Raw genomic sequence first — 18,527 nt, 5'->3', positions numbered from 1 at the left:
TCAGCCTGCAAGTAGCTACTTCCGAGCCTCGACAGTAATGTACTATTCTATATTATACACTTAACATAATTTGAAAAATACTTATACAGATTTAACTGGAACTTGAATAGGGGATATTACTGCAATAAATTTAAAAGTGGAAAAATTACTGTCTTGGGTGAGACTTGAACTCACGACCCCTGGATCGATACTCCAGTGCTCTGCCATCTGAGCCACCAAGACCTCATCCATACCCAGCAAATCTTTCCACCATATTATAGGTCAAGGGGACCCTTAGCGACATCTACCGCAAGAGTGTTACATTTCTTAAACGGCTACCGGAGTTCCAAGTCATATTGGAAATTCACCAGTTACGATGTGCTACTCATACTATTTGTTAATTTTTAACAAGCAGAAACGTCTGCGAACGATGCTATTAAGCTTAGAATAAATTTAAAAGTGGAAAAATTACTGTCTTGGGTGAGACTTGAACTCACGACCCCTGGATCGATACTAAATTAGTATGGGTAGCATCGTAACTGGTGAATTTCCAATATGACTTGGAACTCCGGTAGCCGTTTAAGAAGTGTAACACTCTTGCGGTAGATGTCGCTAAGGGTCCCCTTGACCTATAATATGGTGGAAAGATTTGCTGGCTATGGATGAGGTCTTGGTGGCTCAGATGGCAGGCAATGGAGTATCGATCCAGGGGTCGTGAGTTCAAGTCTCACACAAGACAGTAATTTTTCCACTTTTAAATTTATTCTAAGCTTAATAGCATCGTTCGCAGACGTTTCTGCTTGTTAAAAATTAAATATTACTGCAATGTGCAGCACTACTGACTCTAGTAAATTCATAGACTAACTTATACATACTGTGCCTTAAACTGTTTTTTGACAAGTTATCACAGAGAATAAAATATGACATTGATGCATCAAGGCGGTTTGTTAACAAGGGCCTACTGGTAAACGCGAAAGTCGAAATTTAGTTATCTGCCTCTTTATCGCTCGAATATGCATGAGTGATAGAGAGGCAGAAACCGGACTTTCGATTGTCGTGTTTCACGGTAGGCCATGCGATTGACGTAGTGACGCAAGATGTGTCATTGATGTTTGTTTACTGTATGTGCTAGTTGTGCCACCTACGCAGAGCTTTGCCTAATATTCCCTATTTGGACCATAGTCGTAAGTTGTGGACTAAAGTTACCTGATTTTACGGTAAAGCGTTCAAAGGGTTAACTGTTCTTTGTTTATCTTACCTGACGTGTTGCGGCTGTAACCTGGTGGTGAGCGAGCACGAGGCGGCGTCCTCGAACACCGGGTTGTCCATACTGTAGCCGACGGGCGGTGGCGATTTGCATTTCTTCATGGCGGCGAGGCGCTTCATCAAGCTCACGCCGGTCGATATCGACTTTTCGCCTTTTTTGTCTTTGCTCTGAAGGTGGGAATTAGAATTTAATGAAGTATAAACTAGAAACATCTCTTCAGCCACAAATCGTCAAGTGGCAACCAAAACTAATTTAATTACTACCTCAAGTTCAGAGCCTTAGTGAACTCTAAGGTAGTCCAAAAAAAGATTGACTGTTTAATTCTTTTTTGCAATTGAGTCGCTTAAACTTCAAACTCGGGTAAACCCATCTGTCAGGTTATGCGATTTTGATATTAAGAATAGGCAATAGGGTAGATATTTGCCGAAAGGGTTGAATGGATTTACCCGAGTTTGAAATAGCTTTTTAGTAATTTGTAGAAGTTACTGTTTACCTTGTCCGATTTGGGGGTGCTCTGCTGAATTTGGTTCTGAACTCCGGAACTCCAAGGGTAAGATAACGGTTGACCTGCAAAAATTATTATAAACATTACGTTTTGCCGAAGACAATTTCAAATTTTAAGTCATAGTATATGCCGTAACAATGTAGTCCCATTTACGTTGTAATTATTGAGATTCACTAAATTACGTCATTGAAATATTTGAAGAATTGCTTCCATTTGTTTTTTTCAATGTCATTTTCAGAATATTTGATGGTAATGGGACCAACATCTAAACAAATAAAGCTCTAAACCGGTCCAAGCCTTCAAGAAGTCGGGGAAGATAAGGTAAAAAAGATCTCTCACATTAAGGATCTCCTTTTTCAAGTAGTTGCAAAAGTTTAGTCATAAGAAGTAAGTTTACCTTGAGCGAGCGGACTGTGTGCCCTGGGCGGCGCGTCTGGCGGCGCTAGTACGGTGGGCGATGGAGTCGCCACTGGCTTCACTACCGCAGCTGGCACAGCAACCTGACAATGCACACACAAATTTATTTACACTCATTAAATCACATACATTCATCCGAGGTAATTTTCCGGTCATCGGTCTCGAGCGATATAGGTCGAGAATGAAATGGCCATTTACTCGAGACAATATTTCGATCCCAAGCGAAGGAAATATTGATGTAGATCAAGAACGAAGCTAAACATAATGTTAGTCAAGGATACAACGGATACTCTCTCTCTCTCTCTCTTTATTCCGTCTCTACCCTTCTGCGGGTGTAGGTCTCCTTCATTAGTTTCATTACACGCCATTCGTTACAGGTTTGTGCGACCTGGGCTATGTTCCGAATTACGCTCACAGCGCTCACAGTCGGACCGATTCACGCTCAGCGCTTACATGAGATATCGTGACGTTATTGATCACGTCAATGGACGGCGCTCACGGTGCTCACACTCCCAGGCGTAAGCACCTTGAGCGCAAACGTCAAGGTGACGTTTGACAATGACAGGACAGGCGCGAAAAAAATTTCAGGGAGCTAACTGATTCGGACCGGCCGCCAGCACTGTAAGCGTTGTGAGCGTGATTCGGAACATAGCCCTGGAGTTCGGGATCACCGCTGCGAGTTATAATTATAAGTAACTGAGAATTAAATGTGAATACCTGTGCCTTCTCGTGCTTGGACCTGGCCACGTAGTTCCCGGGGAACACGCCGGCGCGCTGCGAGCGCTCCGAGCGGCCCTTGTACCAGCCGTCGCGGCACCGCTCCGTCACTATGTAGATACCTGCAAATATTTCATTTTAAGCACATTAACACGTTATGTATATAGGACATATCGTCGTTATACTTACTCAACCTCATATCTGCAACAATCATTTGATGGAAATGTCGCTTTACTTTCATTCGTAACACGGGTGTTTTTGTCATCAAATGAGTGTTGCAGATACGAGGTTGAGTAAGTATAGCAGCGATATAGGGTAAATCGTCAATTAGTGGCCACCGGCTAATAACTGGCCACCCTAAACTAAAAATGAATCCTATTCACCTATAAACGGAATTAATTTTAGATAAGGTTTCAATAACTGGTCACCCTTCAATAACTAGCCAAATTATACTAAAATTAATTCTGTTTATAGGTGAATAGCATTCATTTTTAAAACAAAAAGTTATAAATACAGAATAAGTCCAATCAGCTATTTGGTGGCCTCGTCGCTAAGGACGATCAGGTCTTCAGGAGGTCCGTTGGCATAGCGCGTTATGGGACAATCCTCTATAATGTTTAGGGTTTAGTTTAGGGTGACTAGTTACTAAACAGCGGTCAGGAATTGACGAATTACCCTAGGTACTAACTCTAAACCCTCTCACGAGAATAGCACTAACCTCCCTTCTTGAGTTCCAACTCGTCAGGTTTCTGCGGCTTGTAGGGGTAGAGCGCCACGTAGGCGGCCGGCAAGGCTCGCTCGCCGCTCCTGCTGCGGCGGCGACGGCGCGGCTCCGGCTCGGCTTGGTCCAGTAAACTCGTTGCTAAGATTTCCGCCGAATGCCTGAAACGATCATATTGATATTTAATTTTTTTTCTCAAAAATGGACGGCAAAGTCGACTTTGCCGTTTAAAAAATAGGTCGCGAAGCGCGTAGTTTATGGTCAGTCAAAAATTAAAAAGTTAAAAACATTGCAGTCTCGATTTTGGGACTGCAATGTTGCATACAAATTCCATTATTTGTCGAGTTCCAAACTTTTTAAAAGTTGAAATGGCCATATCAAACGAAGGCACAGGCCCATTAAACAGCCAAACAGATGATTAGTACCGCGACTATTTAGCTGTCTCAAATAGGTTGGCGTATTTTCGGCAGAAAAATACATTTCTATTTTTTTATTAAAAAAATAACAAGGCGGCAAAGCAAATTTTTTCAATTGTTTCTACTTTTTTCTGTGAAAATATATACGTAAGAACGTTGCTTTTGTAAAATATTTCTATGATATTTATATTTCTTGCACCATTTTTGAGAAAAGCACTATATATGACTCGGCTGGAAGGCTACTTGCTGGCTTCGGATTCAATTAAACGGACTCCCAAGGTCGTCCGTTTAAAACGAATCCTCAGCCTGCAAGTAGCTACTTCCGAGCCTCGACAATAATGTACTATACCCGTACTTGGAAAAATCTTACAACAAGTGCTTGCTTGGAAGGAGTCTCCATTTTTTGACCCAAAGCCCACATTACAATTTGACGTGCCGGTCAAAACTTTTTATAACTGCGGACACTTTTTATTTCTAGGCATAAAATTTCGGGTCCATTCCCCGCGAAGTTTACGGGCGGCTGGATCCGTAAGGTCTGTTAGATATTTTAGAACTGTTACAAATTGTGACACTTGATGTTGTGCGATGGTGATGAATGTGAAAATGTGAAGATGTTTTGGAGGATGAGCGGTATAGATGAGATTGGATTTATGTGCCGTGGAACTTTTTAAAATGGTGAACTTGTTAAGCGGGCATTACATTATACAATTTGCAGTGCGCTAGCTGAGTTAGCGCACTAATTTAGTATAGTGTAAATACAGTTAGCCAGTTAGTGACCCAATCTAGTGCGATCGCATGTGCTCTGCAGCACTAACGCTATCTAGCGCACTAGAACGCATAGTGTAAATGGTTTTAGCGCGCTTAGCGCTTACTGTGTAAGGTCAGTTGTCGGCACGCCACCGACGCACTCGAACGTATGGATGTTTTATTGTTTTATTTATTGCATTTCAGTTCAAAATGACGCAGCCACAGACTAGGGAAAAGGAAGTATTGCTAAACATGATTGAACTTTATAAAGACCTGCCATTTTTATGGGATAAAAAACATAAAGATTACAAGAACAAAGACATTAGAAATGATGGTAACAAAGTGCTTCTCGAAATATACAAAGAATTCCACCGAAACGCGACCTTCGACCGAATCGCGACGTTCGATTCGAACGATGATGACTGCTGAAATGAAAATAAGACACAAACTAGCGTCGCTAGCTAGTGTAGTGTAATGGACAAGCTCTTTTTTATCTCGCCAACAACACTTAATTAGCGCACTGCAAATTGTATAATGTAATGCCCGCTTTAATTATGGTGGACATGGTGGTGGATAGTTTACTGCGGACACTATAACTGACCGGATCATCGACTGCCACGTATTCTTTTCGAGAACCAAATTAAAACGGCTAACAAGCAGAGCCTAATCGCGGCTCGTAGTCATTGCGTCTCTCTCTCTTTAAAGCAAAATGTGAGAGGCAATACACATTGGATGGATGGAATACCACCCTTAGAGACTCCTAGATTGGACAAAACACTGTAACTTTAATTCTTAGATTGGTTCTATTTTTTTTATCTAACAGTCAAAACATCAAAGTACTAACTAACCATATTGAGACAAAAATATCACTCACCTGTTTTGCGTAGAATGGTTGGCCTGCAAATGCGACGACGGCGTCAGACTATGCCTCTTCTCTCTATGGTGATGGTCTCTATGGTTCCTCGCCACCATATAGTTCCCGTCCTTCCCGTGAGATGGCGACAGCGCCGCCTGCAGCCCTATACCGAAGTTTAACAACGAATCCGGACCACTAGGCCGGTTCAATATCTTCGATGAAGAAGGAGCGTCGAGTCGTGAAGGCTCAGAATTGCTTGGACCTTCCTGGCTATCGTTATGATTCGCCGTAGAATTACTGTTCGCAGATGCATTCAATTTTGGACTCTCAGCGGGCGGTAGAGATACATTCAAAGAAGTATTCGTCGCGGTCGAGCTCTCGTTTAAACTTAGAACTCCCATAGAAGCGTTGAGAGACGAATCAGGGTTTTCATTTTCTTCTTCAGTTGGATTTTGAGTCGTATTGGAAGCTATTACGGTCGCATTTCGCTCCGTATTGTTATCAGGGGAGCTGGGTAGGCTCGGTTCGGCGCTTTCACAAGTACTTTCGTTGGAGCTGGTATTAGGAGTTGTCGTTGAACTGACAACTGAGGCTGTATTCACGCTGGAACTCGAGTCAGAACTGACGTTGTTCGCGTTGAAGTTGGCTACAGATACGGGGAAGTGTTCATGCGTTCTGACGTTTTGATATGTAGTATCAGCTTTGTGTACTGGTGTAGAGTTATAGCTGTCATATTTCACTGTTCTGAGCCGATCGTAGTTTTCGCCTATTCTTGACACGCTTTGCATCATAGTGGCTTGTGATCCGTGCGTTTTGTTATGTACGTTGGTGAAATGTATTAGGTCTAGTGAGTGTTTGGTCTGAGCGGGTTCTAGTATGTTCCTGGGTGTGAGGTTGTGTGAGATGTGTTGTGGTGGGAGGATGTGTGGGGGGGAGTGGTAGTTGGGGTGGGAGTGGCTCATGGCCGGCATGTTTTGGTAGTTGCCGACGTTCGTGGTTGGCGTTGACATCGACATTGGTTGGTAGCGGTGGGAGTGCTGGAAACAACAAAAAGTATAGTTACTTTTATTTTTTGACGATGTATTTTGTGTATTCATACAGTACGGTCGAGTTAACAACCATCTTTACAAGCGAACATTCCTAAAACATATTTACACGACCGTTGCGAAGATGATACATCATAGTTTTTAATGCGTACGATCACATTTATCCGCATCGACCATCGGCCTATATTATAGTATGGATAAATTTAACTGCTTAGTACTTTGAATAGCCTGGGGTCCGCTTGGCAACTAATCCCAAGAATTAGCGTGGGCACTAGATGTTACGAAAGCGACTGCAGTCTGATCTTACAACCCAGAGGGTATACTTATTGGGATTAGTTCGGTTTCCTCACGACATTTTCCTTCACCGAAAAGCGACTAGTAAATATCAAATGACATTTCATACATATTTCCGAAAAACTCATTGGTACGAGCCGGGGTTCGCACCCGCGACCTCCGGATTGAAAGTCGCACGCTCTTACCGCCAGGCCACGAGCGCTATACTTATGACACAGACAAGACATCCTCCAGACTGAGCATAGTAGCGCTACCCCCTCTGCCACAAATATACGGTAGTTTTACTCCATTTTCGAGTCAAAGTGTCTGTGTGACGCCCGTGTCTTTGAACGGACCAATCACGGCACGGGACTAGCTCACCTCGTCCCCCGCACCCCAGTATTTTTGGCAGCATCGGTTTGCTCGAAACTCCGTCTAGAGGATTCCTAGTCTATGACTTATGAATAGTACTTAATAATAAAAGTATAAATACCTGGGCATGGTGTCTATGTTCAGAATGTCCCGCCCTGGCGTGCTCCGGCAAGGGCGGTACGGGCCGATTCAAAGGGGTGCTGCAACAAACACCAACCAAGATTAACACTATCGCTGGTTAATAATTAATTTTAAATGGAGGTCTTTGTTTTATCACTTTACTTTAACGCGGTATCCAGTTGTGCTCCGGGGCACAAAAATGGCAGGGTCGCCATGTAAGCTTCGGAAAGGATGAGTAATGAAACAAGGGAATGCTGGAATAATACTGACTATACTTCATATATTTAATTACACAAACGGGTCTACCGCGATATAATTTCATTGTTTTTACCCTTTACGGTAGACCCGTTTGTGTAATTAAATATGTGTACAAAACGCGAGAGTTTAAAGTGTTATATATACTTCATATGTTCCTGCTTAAATATACGAAGGTTGCAACAAAGATTATTGATGTAAGTATAGAGGTGGCACCACATCACTACGCAAACCTATTTAACGATGCGCGCGGCTATAGCCCAATATAACCTTTGTGCATTCAACAAAATTCGACAAGGTTCCCAATGACACTATAAGCGTTGAGTTCAAAGGGTTAATAATTTCCTTTTTACAACATTGCCGGGATTTCTGGAGAAATATAACGTAGGCACGGAAATAGGAAACTGACGGCAAAATATGATATAAAGCCTCAAAAAAAATTAAAAGTTCTATGTACGGCGAGCCGCTTGACACTGAACGTGTTTTCATTTTACCGGTCTAGGCTTCAATCGATAACACCAATACGAAATGATATGTTATTTCGAAAGTAATCACGATATTTCCACGCATGTGTAAACCAAACTGACAACTGGGGCCGTAAAACTTCTCATTCACGCTTACGTGGTCATGGCAAGAGTGAGAGAGATAGTGCTATAGTACCTGTTAATGAGATGTCTTGCGGGCTGGTTGAGCTCCACGAAGGCGATGGGAAAGATCCCGACCCGCTGTTCTAGCCGACCCTCCGCCCAGTTCTCGTCCACTCGCCGGTGCACTGTTATTATCGCCCCACTCAGGCTTACGTGGCCATGGCAAGAGTGAGAGAGACAGTGCTATAGTACCTGTTAATGAGATGTCTTGCGGGCTGGTTGAGCTCCACGAAGGCGATGGGAAAGATCCCGACCCGCTGTTCTAGCCGACCCTCCGCCCAGTTCTCGTCCACTCGCCGGTGCACTGTTATTATCGCCCCACTCAGGCTTACGTGGTCATGGCAAGAGTGAGAGAGACAGTGCTATAGTACCTGTTAATGAGATGTCTTGCGGGCTGGTTGAGCTCCACGAAGGCGATGGGAAAGATCCCGACCCGCTGTTCTAGCCGACCCTCCGCCCAGTTCTCGTCCACTCGCCGGTCCACTGTTATTATCGCCCCACTCACGCTTACGTGGTCATGGCAAGAGTGAGAGAGACAGTGCTATAGTACCTGTTAATGAGATGTCGGGCGGGCTGGTTGAGCTCCACGAAGGCGATGGGAAAGATCCCGACCCGCTGTTCTAGCCGACCCTCCGCCCAGTTCTCGTCCACTCGCCGGTGCACTGTTATTATCGCCCCACTCACGCTTACGTGGCCATGGCAAGAGTGAGAGAGACAGTGCTATAGTACCTGTTAATGAGATGTCTTGCGGGCTGGTTGAGCTCCACGAAGGCGATGGGAAAGATCCCGACCCGCTGTTCTAGCCGACCCTCCGCCCAGTTCTCGTCCACTCGCCGGTGCACTGTTATTATCGCCCCTGCAAACATCATTCATGCAATTATTCCTTCAATCTTTCAAATTGAGCTTCATGGATCTAACCACAAAGCCATTTTTTTTAAAATATGTGAGACAAGTGTAATAACGACGAAAAACGACGTCGAGGATAGGGCGAAGTGGAAGCAAATAACACGGAAAGCTGACCCCATCACCATGTGGGATATATAGCCCGGAAGAGAGAGAGAGATGTGAGACAAGTGTAATACACATAATCCAGCTGTTTTATAAACAGGTCCCCACTGAAAACCAGCACTACAGACTGCCACGGCATTATGCTGAGTGGGGATCCTCTTTAGTTTAGCGTCCAAATGTTTTTTTTTTATTTATTTCTATGTCTACATGTCTTCTTTATTATGTACGGTCGGTGCCCCAACTCTAAGTACCCAAGTTGCCATACTAATCTTAGAAAAGTTGATACTTATGTTAGGGAACCACTGTACTATGTTGTGGCGTTAAATAAATGTTTATTTATTTCCTTCTTTAACTACATAATAATCATTTCAAATCTCGTACCTTACTTTAGATCACATGTAAGTCAAAGTTCTTTATAAGAAGCGATACGATACGAATGCATTATAATTGATTGCAATAAAACTCATATTTAAAAATTATGAATATCTACTAACCCCCGTATTCATAAACGCGCTACAAGCCTTAACTAGCTTAATTGTTATTTTCCTACTTGACGATCATAATATAAATTGGTATAGATTAGTGTAAAATAATTTATATTGTAATTTCATATTATGAAATAAATAAATCTAAATCCAAATATAAATCTAGCTAATAATTGTCCCGTAAAGTTTTATGAATAAGGGGGGTAAGTAATTTTATTAACAAATTGGCAAGAATGAGAATGATATGATTGGTACCTTTATCAAACGCTAAACAGCCCTCTTCATCTGGCGCAGACATTCGGAAGTCGTACAGCGCTTTGCATAGCGCCGTCGGGACAGGGAGTGGGACTATCACCTGAAATTACAAATTCAATTGTGATTTATTGGCCCAACGAAATACAACTAAATAAAAACACTTATTTATATTAAAAACTTATAGATAAAAAATTTGCCCTCCATTTTGACGACCGCTCTGGCCTAGTGGGTACTTGGGTAGTGACCTTGCCTATGAAGCCGATGGTTCCGGGTTCGAATCCTGGTAAGGGCATTTATTTGTATGATGATACAGATATTTGTTCCCGAGTCATGGTTGCTTTCTTTGTATTTAAGTATTTATATATTACATATATCGTTGTCTGAGTACCCACAACACAAGCCTTCTTGAGCTTACCGTGGGGCTTAGTCTATTTCTGTAAAAATGTCCTATAATATTTATTTATTTAATTAATTCTGGTCGGTTGGTAGGGTGCCCAGAAGGCTGGCCGCATCGCCCCGCTAGATATCAATGCTGATCCGCTGAGCGAAATAATCATAATCATTTTTAGGGTTCCGTACCCAAAGGGTAAAACGGGACCCTATTACTAAGACTTCGCTGTCCGTCCGTCCGTCCGTCCGTCCGTCTGTCACCAGGCTGTATCTCACGAACCGTGATAGCTAGACAGTTGAAATTTTCACAGATGATGTATTTCTGTTGCCGCTATAACAACAAATACTAAAAACAGAATAAAATAAAGATTTAAATGGGGCTCCCATACAACAAACGTGATTTTTGACCAAAGTTAAGCAACGTCGGGAGTGGTCAGTATTTAGATGGGTGACCGTTTTTTTTTTTGCTTTTATTTTTGTTTTTTTTTTTTTGCATTATGGTACGGAACCCTTCGTGCGCGAGTCCGACTCGCACTTGCCCGGTTTTTTTTATTAATAAAACCAATTATGTCTGTGACTCAATTAATCCTGTATTAGTCTTAATTTAATGAGTTTTTACTATGAGAGATGTTTAATAATTAAAACAGAGATTAAATAACAAAATAAACAAATCATAAATCTAGCCCTAAATTAGCCTGAGGCATTGTTCTCAGGTCGCTAGCCGCGTTCCCCCTCTGCACAGCGAGGCTGAGTTTTTGTGCAAAAAATGCGCCACCTCGTAGGTCGCCAGACACCCAGGCTAGTTTGGTAGAAATTTCTTTTACTAGTTTTTTGGTGTCTGACGACCAAGGACCGAGAGTTTCAATTGCAAGTGCCGCAAATACATAATTCGTTTTCAAGAATGCATATTTGCGACACTTGGTAATTTGGGCGTCGTCTGCTGCCATCCCTGGCCACCTGGCAGAGCCCCGGACGTGGGATGGGGCCAGCGTATCAACACATGTTACATCCCACGCCAATTTATTCGTACCCATCAGGCACCGGCGGGCAACAACAATATGTTTACCGTTTTGACGTGGCACTTTAACTTTTTAGAAGTAGACAGAAACAAACGTGGGACTTTGACAAGTACAAACAAACCATAACAGCGCTTTGTTTGTTACTCCTACTGAAAGTTCGGTCGTCTTATCCCCCATTTCATCTCTATATTATTGTATCTCTAATCTCTATGTTTTCTATGGTTCACAAATGGGAGGAGCTTGCCGAGGACACAGACAAGTGGCGCAAACTGGTGTTCGACGGGCGTAAAATGACGCTTGGTTTAAGACACTCTCAAGTAAGTGACATCTGTTCGCCATGGTCACATTACAATGCCAAGCTAGTGGGCGTGTTTGCCACTCCCGTATCGACTTACACAGCCACCAAAAACGTTGTCGCCTGCCTGACACTGTTTCTATGGTCTGCAATAGACTTTAAGGCCAATGATGAAGTTTTAAGGTATTAGTCATGGTACGGTACCTGTAGGTAAGTGATAGGGAAGACCCCGGTCCGGCCGGAGGTCTCTCCTTGGTACCAGAAGGCGTCCAGTTTCTTCTGTAGCAGTATTGTTTCACCTTTCTTGAATGAGAGGTCGCTGCAATGTTACAAACAATATTATATACACTGTCAAATAACACATTTTTTTGGTACTCAATAGAAGAGAATATTAATTTCATTGAACCTTTTTGCAGGTGAAAAATTGAAAGATAACATGGGTATATATGAAATGAAATATATTTATTAATAACAATTTACATGTCGAGGTAGGTACAATATTAAAAATTCAATAGTGTATAAATATTATTAATTTCAATTATTATATCGGGCAATAAATAGCTAACAAATGGAATTAATCCAATTCACACTTTATTCGCATTATATGTCAATTCTCTTCTTGTTTATTCGAATATCTTAATATGTCATAACAATATTTAATTTTTAACAATTAATCAACAATCGGCAGACTAAAAAACTCGTCGTGTGAATAGAATGTCTCACCGAAGTTTGATTGGTTTGGGAGGGTTGGTGGTCCCAGAGCTAAACGTTCGAATCAGTTCAGGTAGTGACATTTTAGATTTATTTCTAAAACTTGCCCAACACACCCACTATTTCCAAAAGATCAAAGACAAATCATGTCACATTTAATCTAGATCACATAAAGATCACCCGGTCATTCTGTTAACGTTATTGTCTATACAGGGTGGCTAAAGAATAAGTGCATTCCCGTTGCCGGGGAGGTTTTGGGATTATACTGAGCAACTTTTACTATGGGACCAATCCCGAAATCGCGAAAAAAAATTAGCTGTTTCATACATTTTGGCTGGTCTATTTTCTATGGGAGGGTAATTTTTTTTCGCGGTTTCTGGGTTGGTCCCATAGTAAAAGTTGCTCAGTATAATCCCAAAACCTCCCTGGCAACGGGAATGCACTTATTTTTTAGCCATCCTGTATATCTGGCATAAAATATTTACTACAGGAAATATAATACAGTTGAGGCCTATAAAATGATTCATCTCTTTGACGGCGGCGTCCACAAAGCTTTACAATAATTAGCATGATTATTAGGATTGCCGGAAATGCTGGATGATTCACCCAATTTATGACAATTTTAAAATGAACGTCAACACAATCAATAAGTCATTCCTATCTACCGCACACTGTCATTCAAATGTAACTAGACATATGGATGAGATATTTATATCGTGACTCAGATTATCTGTGGTGGGTTTTTTTTTACAATAGATTAGATAGGTATGGACTTTCCCTCAAAACGATATTTTTTCATAACGTAGGCTGTCCTAGAAGATCCGGGAACTTACGTATGACACGTTTTATATCTTTTTAAAATCACTAGTTACCTAGTCATATTCAAAAACACTGACAACTAAGAAAACAAAAACTATGTTTAAGATATTGAGATTGTTGACACGCTGGTGAAAATGGAACTTTCCCGTAAATATGTTATAACTATGCTTTATTACGACTTTAAAAGTGGAACAATGTGGGGATAGGTTGACTGGTGCTTTAACATATCGGAGATTACATTAGTAGATTGTTAACCAAGGTAGACGTGCGCGCCGTCGCGGCGCGCCGCCGCCATAGAGTCAGCGCGCCGCCGCCGCCGCCGGTAGTTTAAAATTCGCGCCGAATATTTTTTTATAAGACAGTATTATGCAGCGTTAAAATATGTAATAGGTCATAGACCGATAAGAAATAGTTAAAAATTAACGCGGGAACCACTTCCTACGTAACTCTCACATTTTTGACGTAAAATACTTACTTACATGGCAATAATTTAGTACGGAATTTTTTTGGTTATTGTATAATTTAATTTCTACTATTTTATGTCGCACCAACACCATACTAACTATTTCTTATGTGGCAGTATGATTTTCATAAAAATGTGTTGTATGTATGGGGAAATCACATTTACAAAGTATAATTTCCAGTGTTTTAACCGTTGTCGATTACACGGCACTTTTGCTAAGTCCAGTATGTTGGACATTGCCAAGTATGCGAAGAGTAAAATTATCAAATTTTCTGGTAGTGTGGTGGTGGTTTTTATGGTAAATAATTAAACAGAGGGATGTTAGGTGTTTCAAAACGTTTTAAATAGTCATTACTTGTCGGTTTACAACGTAATGAACTAATGAACCAAATAGATAAAAAAATATTCATACGGATTTTTTTTCCTGTGCGTTCATCAAGACATCAAGAGACAGACCCTATTTCATTTCAGAAATTTCTTACAAAATATTGATCAAATTGCATGCATTATTGTAAAAACCATTGCTCAGATGTTGCTGCCTCCTAGTCCTCCTACGATACCCCGCTAAGTTTGATAAATGACGTCAATGACTGCTAAAATTTTACCACCTACGAGCTATAAAGTTTTTGGAAAAATATGAAAATAATAGGTTTGACTTTAATTCATAACATAAGTTGACATTATCAGTGTTTGTAATTTGTAATTAAAAAATGCAATTATTGTGTATTTATAAAAAAACCATGAATTTGACAAAAAAAACCTTATGCACTGTATGTATACTCGGCAACGTCCAAAATACTAGACGTCTTTTCATTATGCGGCGTATCTTTTTATTTAACATACGTATGTTTTTTTCGAAACTATTATAAATAGATTTTTTTCATGATTTTTCTACAATAAACAACCATATAATAAGATAATAACACCAAAAAAAACAACGGGTTGCACTCAGGGAGTGCCGGCAGAAGTGAAAACTCAACGACATTGTAACTAAAAATATTAATAACAGCGCCATTTAGTGCAAAATGTCTGTAGCACTATGTATAATTGAGGTTAACGCCATCTAGCGTTGTATCGTCGCATTACTTGAAACCCCTAAGCACATCACTGTGAGTACTACTGGTACTACAGTTATATTAATACCAGTTTGAGGGAAACTCACTAGATGGCATTTAAATCAAAAAACGATGACTTTGTCGGTTCACATAACATAACGTCACGCAAGCGCCCTGCGCCGCCTACATGAAACAGCAGGCTCAGGCATACGTTTTCGCCGTGAGGTAGAAAGAGTGGAGAGACGCCTTACGCGTTACGCCTTACGCTGTCTCGAGTTTATAATTTTTTCTCCACCTCAAAAATTGCACAGCGCCGCTACAGAAGTTTTCACTTCAAAAATGATACTAACACAGTTCTTTGACATTTTTTTCCCTTTGCGAGGGGCTACCCGAGGTTTTCATCGATTTTTGAAAAGTTTTGAATCGTATCTCCTTTTTTTGCACTACAGATAGAATTATAAGACAAACGGTTATCGGTTTTTCAATCTTTTATCTCCGGTTTTGTCCACCGGATTTTGAAACAAAATGAATACTTATTTTTTTATGAATTTTTTATACATTATCTAAAAAAACATTTTTTTCGTATCTAGTTTACAGTGAAGGATCTTACATGTGCCTACGAAATCTACATATTTGAGTGCGTCTTTGACGTCTCGAAAAGCGTGTGCAGGGTTTTAATTTTAAACTAATTAACACAAAAGTTATGGCCAGAAAACCAGTTTATTAGCCTAAAATTGTTCAAATTTGATGCCAAATATCTCGAAGACTTTGAAGTAAATATGGGATACTATATTACTTAAAGCCTTGCTGGTAATATAATAAGCTGCAAAAAACATTAGAAAACTAAGGGATACAGATCGAAGGTCATTGGCGTGGGGTAGCCCCTTAAGGGTTAAGCGTAACTTTTCATTATACGTCTTAATATTGAAAAGTTGAAAAATCCCACGCCGCCGGCGTTACGCCGCCGCCGTGGATTTTTTCGTGGCGCGCCGCCGCCGTGGATTTTTTCGTGGCGCGCCGCCGCCCGATTTTTTTCGACCGGCGCGCACGTCTAAACCAAGGGATGAAATGATGCCTTTCACCTGAGTTAAACACTACTTTTTATGCATGTGTTTTTTTTTTAAACACGACTAAGTATACATTTTTATAGTAATTTTGAGGGTACTTTCAATTAACAATTTCAAAAACAAAAGTATCGTTATTTATGGAATGGGGAGTCAAATATCCGAATGGAAATTGTATAACAAATCCATTTTATACCAAAATGTTAATTGTTATCGTAAAAAAAAAATCGTACTTGGAACCTAAAATGCTCTAGTGCTTCAAACGTATCATTTTCTGCACACCTTTTAGTTTAGAAGAACAATGACCCTCTTTCAGATAATGAGAAATGAAAAAATCTTTGGGTATCAGAATGAGTAAGAGTATTTACCCGGGTTCCTTCGAGATGAAGTCGTATAGCGCACGACCGTGCGGCGGTAGCTGCTTGTCCCGGCTCTGGCCGCTCTGCTGAGGCTGCCCCTGAAATATACAAATAAAGTATACCTAATAGGACAATCTTACATAAAAAGAACATAGTTCTAAGCTCATAAAGTGTTGTTAGGGTCCTATAGTTTGGTAAAGTGAGTTCAGGGCCTAAGAACGCAACTCGCTAAGCACTGAGCGGACGGTCATGCATTTTATACGGATTAATTCGGTAGCTTATTTGTAAGGGGCTCCACCAAAATTATTTTTAACAATGCATATATGCTCAGTAAGTGGAACTTTATGTTAGTGATAGAGCTTAGCGAAAAGAAACTGCATTTTTGGCAGAAAGCAAGCCGCTTTGCCCAGTGATACTAGGGACCAATCTGAATGATTTCATCCGAGGAAACACAAATTTCATTCACTAGAATTCAAGATGGCGGACCTTTTACAAAATGGCGGCTGCAATATTAAAAAAAATTATAGACACAAAACGGCTGCACCGATTTTAATGATTGATATATCGATCAATTCGTATTGACACTTGTAATCGAATAAAAAATATGGCATTTAAGAAATTAAAGATGGCGGCCGAATATTAAGATAATTGTGTTTTTTTTCTTTAATTTTTTTCCTTCTAATGAAAATAACAACTAAATATTCTATAATATGATCACATATTCTTTCATTTAAATGAAACCTGATAATATTATCTGCAAAATAAAAAAATAATCTTAACAATCCGTTGAGTAGTTTTTGAACTATACGCATTTCAAAAAGCGCGTAACTGCCGTCCGAAACGGCCCGCTCGAGCGGCTCGCGTCAAAACTGAGAATTTTGATGATTTAAAGGTAAAAAAAGAACTGAAAACATATTTACTTTATTTATTGAGATATAAATAAATAAATAAATAAATTGTATTTCTGCTTATTATTTGTGACCATCACGGGAAAAGTTATGGCGGCTGGCGCTTACGTCGCTTAGCACCGCAATAGTATTGGAGCGGCGTTAATAATAGCGTAAGCGCCATCCGCCCTAAGGTACCTATACCCGTGGGTTCAAATTTATTCCTCTTTATCATCTTCGTCCGATGTGGATGAACTGAAAGAAAAGAAAATTCATATGAAATCAGAACAAAATATACCTAATATAATTAAATTAAATATATAGAGATGATCTACGCCAAACTAACTTCCATTACTATTTCAATGTGTGTAGTATTAAAATAGTAATGGAGGGGCGGGACAGTTTGGCCTGGTTTATCTATAAGTACCTTTCGTTTTTGCAGTTGCCTTTGCAAGTGCTGCATTGCACTGTACAGGGTAGACCCACTCTCCGACACGTGCAGCGCATTGTTTCGCAGCCTTTTTTACAGCCGCAATGGTCCAGGTATGACTATTCACGCCATCTCCCTGGCATCAGACCATTGCGGTTCCCAACTGCCATTAGATGACTTCCAACCCCAAGAGGATGGCAATGGCACAGAGGCATCATCAAGAATAAGGGCATATCACCCCATAACTGGCCTGCTTGATATGTGTGACGGAGCGCGTGTTTATGTAATGCTGCCGATGTTGGTGGGATGCTGGTTACCAATTTCTTTTTAGTAGCAAATAGCTCCTTGCGTACCAAGTTGCCCGACGAATGTGCTATTTGTGGGTCATATATATATAGGTAGCAGGTGAACTTTTCCGGCATAGCCATGATTTCTTCAGGAAGGCTTTGTAATGGCTGCGATATTTGTTTCAAAGCTGGTGTAACTTCAGGGTGTGACAACCACGTTTTGAAGCAAGACTTATTTCCTTTTGTATGGAAGTAAGAAGTAGTGTCACACCCTGTAGAGGCGTGAAAGTCACGAAGAGCGGTTGATCTGTCAGGAGCCAAAGTATTTGCTATTTTATGAACATCGCCATAACGGCGTTATTTGCAGTCCCAGTTAATAGCCATAACTCTTGCAGGTCACTCTCAATTTAAGTTTGATGATATGATATCAATAACACCAAAACATCTGTATCGGAAGATCTAATCAAAATACGCCTAATTCCCTGTTCTGCCTGATCTTATGAATAGGAACACATGCGGAAGAAGCTGATGGCCGCATCGTACTTCACGCAAAAGATCAGGCAGAACAGGGAATTGGCGTATTTTGATTAGGTCTTCCGATACAGATGTTTTGGTGTTCTTGATATCATATCATCAATCTTCAATTGATAGTGGCCTGCAAG

General features: G+C 40.7%; 1 protein-coding gene across 1 annotated transcript in view; it reads right to left on the bottom strand.

Moving 5' to 3' along the window:
* LOC134794731 (E3 ubiquitin-protein ligase SH3RF1-like) overlaps positions 1-18,527 on the bottom strand; it is a 70,939-nt gene that overhangs the window by 6,419 nt on the left and 45,993 nt on the right. The window contains exons 4-14 of the mRNA XM_063766514.1: positions 16,271-16,359; positions 11,995-12,109; positions 10,087-10,186; positions 9,068-9,194; positions 7,438-7,516; positions 5,644-6,662; positions 3,604-3,767; positions 2,886-3,007; positions 2,149-2,251; positions 1,740-1,813; positions 1,238-1,413 (exon numbers count right to left, since the gene is read on the bottom strand). Of these exons, the coding sequence (XP_063622584.1) occupies positions 1,238-1,413; positions 1,740-1,813; positions 2,149-2,251; positions 2,886-3,007; positions 3,604-3,767; positions 5,644-6,662; positions 7,438-7,516; positions 9,068-9,194; positions 10,087-10,186; positions 11,995-12,109; positions 16,271-16,359 (2,168 nt within the window). The remainder of the gene's footprint in view (positions 1-1,237; positions 1,414-1,739; positions 1,814-2,148; positions 2,252-2,885; positions 3,008-3,603; positions 3,768-5,643; positions 6,663-7,437; positions 7,517-9,067; positions 9,195-10,086; positions 10,187-11,994; positions 12,110-16,270; positions 16,360-18,527) is intronic.

Source organism: Cydia splendana, chromosome 11 (genome assembly GCF_910591565.1).
Source record: "Cydia splendana chromosome 11, ilCydSple1.2, whole genome shotgun sequence".
In the NCBI taxonomy this organism is placed as follows: Eukaryota; Metazoa; Arthropoda; class Insecta; order Lepidoptera; family Tortricidae; genus Cydia; species Cydia splendana.
Note: the sequence above shows the minus strand (reverse complement) of the source record. Positions and strands in the feature narration are given on the sequence as shown.